The sequence below is a fragment of the Vicia villosa genome, linkage group LG6 (assembly GCF_029867415.1).
Source record: "Vicia villosa cultivar HV-30 ecotype Madison, WI linkage group LG6, Vvil1.0, whole genome shotgun sequence".
Classification (NCBI taxonomy): Eukaryota; Viridiplantae; Streptophyta; class Magnoliopsida; order Fabales; family Fabaceae; genus Vicia; species Vicia villosa.
In genome coordinates this window covers 165,704,780-165,716,138 of record NC_081185.1, presented here as the reverse complement: position 1 = coordinate 165,716,138, position 11,359 = coordinate 165,704,780, and the positions used below count along the sequence as shown (strand labels likewise).

Genomic DNA, 11,359 nt, shown 5'->3' with positions numbered 1-11,359 from the left:
AAATAGAAATCGAACAAAAAAAAATATTAGTGACCGAAATTTCGATCTCTAATTTTTATATATAAATTAAATTGTATATAAAAATATTTTTTCGTGACCGATTTTGTGACCCCTTAAAATTGGTTCATGAATATCAAATTTTACTGACTAATTCGGTCATTACAGTGATCACAATTTTTCGGTTACTAAAAGCGAATTTTTTTTAGTAGTAATGATAGTTGATTACATAAATTGACTATTCTAAAACTTAACTAGAAAATAGGAACTAAATTAAAATGAATCCAAGTGCTAACAGTAATTTGGCGAGGTTGAAGCCCTAACTCTCTTGAAGGTTTCATTTTCCTTTCAGAATCTAACTTTATATCTTCTTGAAAACACCTCTCCAGAAAATCATTCTGGTTACTTGTTATTTTCTTCTTCTTCTTCTCTCGGTAACCATTTCCACTATTAATCATGTTCATTTCATCTTCCGTTACATGAAGCAACCTTTGTTGTGTCTCACTCTATGCCATTTCACTCACTTCCATTCCTAATATTTCAACAAAAATAAATAATTACAATATGTCTCTAATCGGTATTCACGCTGCTGCAACTGCAATGCGCGTGGCAACAAGAACAACTGCAATTTAAAACCATGCATGCAAGTGTTTTTACCTGAATATGGATTGCTGTTATAGTTGTAGAAGGAGCTTAAAGAAGAGTCTGGATGAGGAACAAAGGATGGTGTGCTCTCAGTATTCCAATCCATTTTAGGCTTTCCGTACCTGATTTCTTCCCTTCAATTTCCATACCCAAAGTGTGTCTGTTTTATGGGATTTTCAATCGGTTAAAAGATGCATAGACCACATAGTCAGCAGTGCAGTCAGTATATAGAAATTAGAGAGGTTTGCAGAATGGTCAGTGGCTGCAAAATTGAATTTCGAGTCTGATTAAAGTACAAATTGAAACCTCTGGAATTCAGTGAGATCCTTCAGTTATTTATATTACACCTTGACATTGTCATGGAATCCATCACATTCACAACTCTAACACTCACACGCGCAGGAAAAAAACAAAACAGTCTTTTTTATATTATAAATAAAGAGTCTTTTTGAGTCAAAGTCTACATTCAATATTATATTATATTAATTCACTTCAAAATTTTAGTTAAAGAGTACAAATATTTTGTTCACCTGTTGGATAATATATATTCAACGAATTAGAAGATACCATCTACTTTTAATATATTTAATTATTTATTGTTTTTAAAATATTTTATCCAATTTTTTAAATTGGGTCGATAAAAATTCACCTTTATATATATATATATATATATATATATATATATATATATATATATATATATATAATTTTTGTTTCTTCAATAAATAAAAACAAAATTAAAATGCGTTGTCTTTGCATGTATATACTATTCTCCTTGCCAAAGTGCTTTTGTTCCGTCTGGGTACACAATTGTTAGACGGTGTTTTGGTGGCTAATGAATTAGTGAATTTTGCGGTTAAGGAGGGAAAGAGTTGCTTACTTTTCAAGGAGGACTTTAAGAAAGCCTATGACAAAGTGAGTTGGGGGTTCCTTAGATTTATGATGAGGAAAATGGGTTTTGGTGAGCTATGGATGGAAGCTACGATTTTTAACAGCAAGATGTCGGTGTTGATAAACGGTAGTCCGACTAAGGAGTTTGTGGTGTAGAGGGGTTTGCGACAGGAAAATCCCCTTTCTCCTTTTCTCTTCGTCTTAGTTGCAAAAGGTTTAACGGGCTTGGTTAGCAAAAGCGCTAGAGATTGGAGAGTTCGAAGGTTTTGTAATTAACGGTAAATGTTGGATTGATATCCTTCAATTCGTAGACAATACCTTGTTGTTTAAAGGTAGTTGAAAACAAGTATGGACTATCAAAACTATTTTGAGGGCTTTTGAGTTGGTTTTGAGGCTTGGAATCAGTTACCATAAAAGCAAACTCAATGGTATTAACAATAATTTGACTTTCTTGGAGGCATCAGCCTCTTTCCTCTCTTGTAGGAATGAAGAGAAAGAGTTTACTTTTCTTTCTATAGAATGCCTGTGAAAATTGCTAAAGACATTACTAAACTCCAAAGTAATTTCTTGTAGGCTGGTTTGGAGGAAAGAAGAAGGATTCACTGGGTGAGGTGGAAGCATGTCTGCTTGCCCATTGGTAAAGGAGGTCTCAATTTAAAAAGGATTGATGATTTTAACTTGGCTCTACTCAACAAATGGAGATTGAGGATTTGGGAAGGCTCCAATTCTTTATGGTTTAATATTTTTAGGGCCCGTTACAGGGACATTGGTATGCAGGTTGTGGGGGTAGCTTCAAATCTCCTAGATTATCTTTTTCTTCCTGGTGGGCCGACATTGTTACGTTTGATAAAAATTTGGAAGAATACGTTTTCACTAAGAGTTATAGATTTGGCATTGGTAGTGGTTTTAACACTTCTTTTTGGCACACAATATGGTTTTAATACATTAGCTTGAAGGATTATTTTTCGTTACTGATTTTTGTTTCTCAATTACAGGATGTTTCAATTGCGGGGATGAGGGGATGAACCGATGGCGTGTGGCAGTGAGGGGATTTCGGTATCCCTCATCCTGTTTCGGGCTGCATTGTTGTAACAGAGGAATTACAACAGATGTTGGTTTTAGTGGCCGCATATTTGCGGATCTCTGCTGGAAGGGATCAGGTTTTTTAGGTGAAGGACCTGATCAAAAAAAATTTGTCCGTTCTTGCTTTAACTTAATCACAGGTTGTCATATTCCCCACGGACCTGCTAATAGGTTTGACAAGGCTATGTTGTGTGGCTAAGTTAGTGTGGAGGTAATTGGCAGAGTGGATTGGGCTTCTGGAGTATTCGGGTGAAAGTTTTAAAGGGGTTTTTTTGCGGTGGTATTCTTATTGCAAACGCAAGAAAGTGAAAATAGGAAAAGAAGGTTGTATTTGGCTCGCGACTTGTTGGAATCTTTGGATTCTTAAGAATGGTATTATCTTCTAGAATGACGAATGGAATATTCTTGATACCGTTTGGAATATTAAGGATATGGTGTGGAGATGGTCGTATATTGGAGATATTACTCAACCCATTTGCAATTTTTACGAGTTTAGCGAAAATCCTCTGTTTTATTTATCATAAATGCAATTGATGTGTAATTTCTCTTTTCTCTTTTGTCGAGCTTGTTTTTGATCAAGTCATTTTATAATCGGGATTGAGAGCTCTTAATTCTCATATCAATATATCTTTCTTACAAAAAAAATTAGAGTAACCATAGTCTAAGCCCAAATTCAGTTTTGTAATTTATGTAATTTATTGTGACTAACGTCTAAGTGGACACTCCCGTGTCTGTTTATCTGTTTTTTTAATATGCACACACGTCAAAACAAACATAAACATTTTTTTATTTAATTTTAGTATTACTTTAAATTGTTCATTTAATAAATTTGTAATATGCATTTATGTATAATAACTTAATTTTATTGGTAAATATGTACTTTATTTATATGTGAAGATCTCTGTAATATATAAGTACTCCTTGTTCTTCTGTCTGTTTTTATGTGCACGGTAAAATAACAAAAGAATATTTTGTTTAATTAATAAAAGAAATTTTTTATTGCACCTTTAAACGCCTCTCTATATTTTTTTATTGTGCAGAACGTGAAATTATATACGATACTTTTATTTAATTTTGGATAAATCTTCTCTCTCTCTCTCTCTCTCTCTCTCTCTCTCTCTCACTTTGGTCCTCCTACACCTAATTACAATGAAATTTGAGGTGGCTTTTGTGGTGGTAATAACTTTAGTCGTGCAAGAGTTGGTAGATTTGGATGTCACTTTAGAGTAGGGATGACAATGGGTATCCGTGGACACAGGTACTAGTCCTCAGCTATCCGTCTCATTTAATAAATATGATATATGTACCCGCCCATACCCGTGTGGGTATCCGCCAAACAGGTATCTGTAGATTTTGAAACATATATTTTAATAATGTGTCATTCACTCAAATAGGGAATCACATTAACTCGAATCAATGTAAATAATTGTCATAATTGAGTACTTGTTCAAAAATATTAAAACAAGAAGACACAATAGTTTGAAGATATGAATTCTGACTCCAATGTCACAATACTAGAGCCTTATTACATTTCAAACATACTAGCTGACTTACTAGTTCAACATAATGAAATTTAATGGAGCGGTCTTCTAAACCATCCTCAATAACCGCATAGCAATACGACTATTCCTCTATTTCAACCTAAAGATATCCTGCACATAGGTTCATGTCATGGAAACATAGAAACAGATGGGCGAGAATACATTCTACAATCTTACTCCTCAGTGTTATTGATAAACCAAGAGGTTTGATGTGCTAGTTTTGAAAATTTTAAAAGTGCGAAAGCCATTCGTTATCCTTGTGCATAAGCATTTTTTCCTTGGTGTTTTAAAAATTGAGGGGTAAAGTTGATATTTTTCATGATGTCATTCGTTACCTTGTTTCTTTAGTCAATATTAAATGCATTTCACAACTAATATGAAATATATTTTTTATAGTAGTGTGTTAGCGAACAATATGAGTCTCCCCAAAGGAAAGTTCTGATGAAATAGAGAAACTAGGATGTTAGTTATATTTTACATGACGAGATCACTTCTCTAAAATGTCAATTTGAACAAACTTCTAAGGTTAAAATAGAGTTTTCCTAACAAAAAAATCAAAATTCATTCTTCAACAGACATAAACTTGTGCCAAGAACCTTTCTCCTTAGGGATGCAACCATAAATAAATTATACAATAATCAAGGTTTTAAAAAAGAACTCGTTATTATAAAAATGATCGCGATAAAATGGTATTGAAAGGTGTTAGTTATCTAATGTTTTATTGCAAGAAAACAATCACAGATATAAAGTCGTTACAATCCTAAAAAATGTCGTTATATTTGTGTAACACCATTACGACCGCAAAGGCCGTTACGACATCGATAAAGACGCAAATTTTGAAATTAGAATGTGAAATTACAAATCACAGTAAAATATAAATGCGAAATTCTAAAGTAAAATTTCTCTTTACACTGAAAATAGAATCGAACTATTATGTGCAATATAGTGATTTTTTCATACCGCGAAGATCACAATCTATAATGCAACATCTATACAACTGAAATTACAAAATATTTTATGCGACCTAAATCCACGGATAATTGCTGCTTATTTCGTTGTTGGGTTGGCCGTCAGACTTGCTTCTATTGAATTTGGAGTTGGTCAAGGCGTAGCTATAAGACAAATGGTAAAGAATAAGATAAGAAGCGTAGTTATACTCTTAGCTTCCATCCTTATTACCAATCACCTCGCCCAGACTAACTGAGCTTTACTTATTTAGGGGGAGAGAGTGGAGTATCGGGAAACACTATTGAAAGATAAATCCTTGGCCCCTTCTCATTTTTTACAGGGTTACAAATCTTTCTTCAAGATAGACGGAAAATAAAAGGCTCCAAAGAAAGAAATTAAGATTCTAAATGCTTCTTCACGCCGAACGAGATGTGCCAACGGATGCTTTACTCTTAACCATGGTTTTAAATTGCGGACCGCATCACCTGATGCGGCCGCAATATTGCGGTTGCGGTAGTGTCCGCATCCGCATCAGGCCGCAATTGCGGTGTGATCGTAAATCACATTAAAAACCGCATCAAAACGCCGCAACGACCGCATCGTAACACCGCAACGGCCGCATCAGCCCGCATCAGACCGCCATAGATTATACATTGCAAGCAAAAATCGTTATACTATCTTCCTTTCTATTTTTATCATAGATTTAAGGTATGTTTTGAACGGATTGGTGATTTTCAAAGTGATGGCGATCTAGTAATGAGATATGTATGAAAAATTATATACAAAATGCAAGACATGTCAAATATAAACTAAATAATAAAGTATAATATTTTATGCTCTAAATATTAAATTCACGCCGCAACTACCGCATTCCGCATCGCAGTAGCCGCAATACCCGCAACCGCAGTAGATACAACCGCAACCGCATCCGCAACTGCAACCGCGACCGCAATTTAAAACCATGCTCCTAACCCAACTAGGTTCTTTGAAATGTAGCTATTAAATGTATTTAACTTCCCAAACTTTGCAAATCTCCAATTAAATATTTTAAAAATTCTGTTACAAAAGAGTGCATTATGACTCATTAATCATTACTGCGGTCCTTATCATGGATCCTAATACCAGTCTTCAGACGATCAATATCTAACTACTAGTACACAAAAACTAAAACTAAGTGAGTTAGAAATAAAAAGTACTTAGAATCCATTAAAACTTTAACTTCTATTGTAAATTAGGGATAATAAGGTAAATTAGGCCAGTGACACTCATGAAACAATGAAACTGAGTCAAAATCTGCAACATTAAAGGAACTGTGGTCATATCCCTCTGCAGCTTGTTGAATGCTACTTGTTGTTGCTTGTGTCATATTGAAACATGGATATGGCTCTCCTTCTATATTTCTGCATGGCAGCCCTTCTAGGTTTTCTATTGTTTCTTCACCATATGTCTGTGTCCTAAAATGAGCTTTCTCTTTTAGTTTTTCCTTCAAATCCATAACCTGTTCAGTGATAAAAGATTATTCAAATGAGCATGCATAGTGCAAGAAGTACATGAGAGATGTGTCAAAAACAAGCACTTTTGTTACCTCTTTCTGAAGTTTCTGATTTTCTTGCTTAAGCTCATCATACGAGCGTTCAAGTTGCTTAGTCTTCAACCTAGTACGCCTATTTTGAAACCAAACAGTAATTTGGCGAGGTTGAAGCCCTAACTCTCTTGAAAGTTTCATTTTCCTTTTAGAGTCTAACTTCATATCTTCTTGAAAACACCTCTCCAGAAAATCAATCTGGTTACTTGTCAATTTCTTCTTCTTTTTCTCTCCGTAACCATTTCCATTATAAATCATGTTCATTTCATCTTCCGTCACATGAAGCAACCTTTGTTGTGTCTCACTCAATGCCATTTCACTCACTTCCATACCTAATATTCCAAAACACACAAATAATTACAAAGTATCTGCAATGCATGTCGCAGCGGCCGCAATTTAAAACCATGCATGCAAGTGTTTTTGAAGATATATATACATGTACTACTTTTCAAATATAGTATTTGGTTTGCGTTATATATAATGTGACTAGAAATGCAATAAATAGAAAGAGTAAAAAACATTGAAGTACAAATGCCAATGATTTGAAGAAGAAAGGTTTTTACCTGAATAAGGGTTGGTGTTATAGTTGTATAAAAAGCTTAAAGAAGAGTCTAGATGAGGAACAAATGGTGTTGTGCTCACAGTATTCCAATCCATTTTAGGTTTTCCGTAGCTGTGTTCTTCCTTCCTTTCAATTTCCATACCCAAAGTGTGTCTGTTTTATGGGCTTTTCAATCTGTCAAGATGCATGGACCACTTAGTTAGTGCTGCAGTCAGTATATAGTTACTAGAGAGGTTTGCAGAATGGTCAGTGGCTGCAAAATTGAATTTCGAGTCTGATTAAAGTACAAATTGAAACCTCTGGAATTCAGTGAGATCCTTCAGTTAATGATATTACACCTTGACATTGTCGTGAAATAAAACTCTACATACCGACGTACGCAAGAAAAAACAAAACAGTATTTCCTTTATTATATATTATAATATTACAGTAAAAAGTCTTTTTGAGTCAAAGTCTACATTCCATTCAGCCATTCACTTCAAAATTTCAGTTATATATATATATATATATATATAGAGGGGTGCTATGCTTACACCCCAATATTACATTGTATCTTACACCTGAAAAAATACCAACATAGAGATATATTCATTTGTATTAAAATCAGTGAAAAAATAATTATTTAATATATAAGAAAACCAAACTGTATAATAATACGGTGTAGTTGTCAAAACTTGGTGTAAGAGTATCAATTCTCATATATATATATGGCTAAATAACAGTTCTATTCTAAAACTATTAATAAAATATAAGTGTGGTTCACTAACTATTAATTAGTAATAATTTAGTTATTTTAACTCTAATTCGCTGATTATGTTCGATTCATGTTTTTTTGAACAACCCTATATATATATATATATATATATATATATATATATATATATATATATATATATATATATATATATATATATATAACAATTATTTTGGTGTTTTCAATAAACAAAAACAAAACGTACCCACTTAGTTTTTTTAGTAACAAAAAAAAATGCTGGTCACAAAATCAACAGATAGACCCAAATAGGAAAATGACTAAACAAAACAAAAATCCACAGAGGTATTTTAATCCGCCCACAAAATATTTCCCCTCATTTTATTATCCAATAAAAACCATTACCACATAACTAATTTAATCATACTCAATCCCTCAATATTGTTCAACAAACCCCATAAAAAAATCATGTTTCTACAATTCTAAATCGACCAACAAAAAGTTAGGCTAAAACTCCAACTTAAATTTTGCTTGAAAGAAGAAAAAGACTTTACCTCTAAAACGTGTAACTTCTCCAAAATAGAATCCAAAAAATTCAAAAGATCCATATGAAGCCATAGACAAAGCTTGTTCCACCACCATTCCGATATTGGACATCCACTGAAGAGATGTTCTAAGTCTTCCTCATGACCAAAACATAAGTGACACACTAAATTATGATCCCCATCTAGAATTTCCCGCTTAACTAGATTTGTCTTAGACAATAATCTATTCATAATCAACCTCCAGATTCGCTCTAAAGTACATATATTCTAAGCCACTCAGATTTCAAATAGGTATAACTAATTTTTGCATATTGAAAATTAACAAAAGCAATTAGATATTGTTAAGATTAATTTTTTAGTGTTTATTTTTAATTTAATTAAATTGAAATGGTAAAAAAACTTATAATTTGAGACAGATTTTTTCTCCAAAGCGTTTTATAATTTGGGACGAGAGTATATTTTTAATTTATTTACCAAAGAAAGAATCAAGTAAATTAAAAATTATATAAAAATAAAAATAATATTATAATCAAGATTTAATAAACTTATTAATTATTTTAATTATTAAATTATTAGTTTATTTAAATTTTATACTATTAATTTAAAATAAATTTTAAGATCAGTTTTTGTCATCTAGTGCCACAATATAGATTTTAGTACTACCAAATATAGGGTGCTGTCAGAACTCAAAACAAGGCATCAAAAAGGAAAGTCATGTGTCAGCTCCAAATTCATGTGTCATCGGTTCTAACGTATGAATAGTGAATACAGCCAAAAGTTAATGAAACACTCACTAGTCACTACGGTTAAAACACCTTTATTAATTACTCTTTCAAAATTGTTTCGATACCATTTTTTTCAAAACTTTCTCTTGTTCAAAGTGGAAGGTGCGAGAATAGCGTCATCACATTGTACAACATAAAGGAAGAAAAAAAACATTATTACATTAGAAATATGCATTATTGCTGTTCAACATCCTGACGTTCACTCATTAAAGAAAATTGAAGATAAAACCGTGAGAATTTAAGGAATTTGAAAAACAAATTTATTCTCATAAAATAGTAATTTTTCATTATGACAAATATAGTATTATTTTATAAAAGAATTTGTCAAAGTTAAATTTAAATAATTTATTTACTTTAAGTATGTTGGCAAATTCTATAGTTTTTTTTTTTTTTTGACAGAAACAAACTTAACGACTTTCATTCCTTAAGCAAAGATCAATACAAAGAGGTATCATATTAAAGAAATTACGCCTAGACCAAGAATTGGCCGCCTTAGCTAAAGTATGGGCAACCGAATTCGCTTGACGCTTAATGAACTTTACCTCAAAGTTCGGAAAGAGAAATAACAAATTCTGAATATTCTTAATAATAAGGCTAAACTCAGAATTACCTACATGTTTAGAGCAAATAACTTTAGTTACAATTTGACAATCACTTTCAAAGATAACATGAGATAACTGAAGAGAGATGGCATGTTGGATTGCTTCCTTCAAAGCGGTGGCTTCAGCTTCAATGACGGAAAGAGAACCCACATCCCAAGCCACTCCACCTGTGATAAATCTCCCCACATGATCCCTAAAGCACCATCCTCTATTAGTAGTATCACTAACCTTGTTGAAAGCTGCGTCAACATTGCACTTTACTTGGTTTACCGCAGGTGGAACCCAAATTTCTGAATTACTATTAGGACCGGAAGGATTTTGCTTCTCTCTGGCTAGGAACCAATCGTACCAATTTTGATAGGCTTGTAAACCAACCCGCATAGGGTCTTCACGAGTATCTTGCCATACTACATTATTTCTACTTCTCCAGAGCATCTCAAGACAAACCGCAAATCTTCCCGCATCCCTACGATCCTCACGACTACACACATCAAAAATAAGTGACTTAGCATCGCGGAATGTATGTAAACGGGATTCAATAATAGATGACAAACCTGCTGCCCGCCAACTTTGGCTAGTAGAACAACACCCAAAGAACACATGCCACTCATCTTCATCTTCTAACTCACACCAAGGACATAAGGTCGGGCATTGAACATGATGCTGTTGAAGTTTTGACCGGGTCGGGAGACAATCCCTACAAATTCGCCATAACAAGTGTTTAGCTCTGGGAGGCGCTAGAATACTCCAAAGATTACTCCACTTGCCTTCAGTACCATAATGATGAATATTACTTTGAAGCCGTCGCCATAGTCTATACCCCGATTTCACACTATAAACACCACTTTGTTCCTCTTGCCAAATCAACCTATCCTCCACTACATCCTCCACTAACGGAGTACTAAGGATAGTTTTGGCCTCCTCCCTACCAAAAACTCGATTCACCTTAACCACATCCCATTGTTTTACATCGGGTCGCATAAGATCTTTGACAAAGAGATCATAAGCATCTAGCTTTTGAGGGCCATTCAGCCAAGAAAATATTTCTATAAATAGCTCATTAACTTGTGTCATTGGGGCACATGTTAGCTTTTTCCTTTATTATATTTTCACTTAACTTATCCATTGAGGCACGAGTAAGCATTACCCTATAATTATCATTTTTAAAAAAATAAAATTATGAATAAAGCTCATTTAATACTCCTTATCTAATTCCCCGAGGCACTGGTTGGCAGGATCTAAAATTTTGTGATCCCTAAATTAGATAATTAATCTGGACCTCTTTACTCACAGCATTCATGCCTCTCCACTAAGCCACTTATTTCCGAGGTTTAATAATTACAATGCATTTGTATATAATGGATATTAGTAGCGATATTTAAAATTCTGTTTTATTTTGTTTAAAATTCTAAATAGTAATGTTAAGCATAATTAATAATATTTAAAATATATTGCATTGAAAA

The 11,359-nt window shown here is 33.3% G+C and overlaps 2 protein-coding genes across 2 annotated transcripts; both read right to left on the bottom strand.

Annotated features, from left to right (window-relative positions):
• Positions 1-6,213: 6,213 nt before the first annotated feature.
• On the bottom strand, positions 6,214-7,561 carry LOC131613115 (homeobox-leucine zipper protein ATHB-22-like). The gene is made up of 3 exons (XM_058884821.1): positions 7,254-7,561; positions 6,691-7,022; positions 6,214-6,603 (listed from the first exon to the last, which is right to left on the bottom strand). The coding sequence occupies exons 1-3, from the start codon at positions 7,390-7,392 to the stop codon at positions 6,337-6,339; spliced, it is 738 nt and encodes a 245-aa protein (XP_058740804.1). The 5' UTR covers positions 7,393-7,561; the 3' UTR covers positions 6,214-6,336.
• A 1,567-nt stretch (positions 7,562-9,128) lies between these two features.
• Positions 9,129-10,970, bottom strand: LOC131615247 (uncharacterized). Its single transcript, XM_058886718.1, has 2 exons — positions 9,936-10,970; positions 9,129-9,185 (listed from the first exon to the last, which is right to left on the bottom strand). Exons 1-2 carry the CDS (start codon positions 10,968-10,970, stop codon positions 9,129-9,131), a joined length of 1,092 nt encoding a protein of 363 aa, XP_058742701.1.
• Positions 10,971-11,359: the final 389 nt, after the last annotated feature.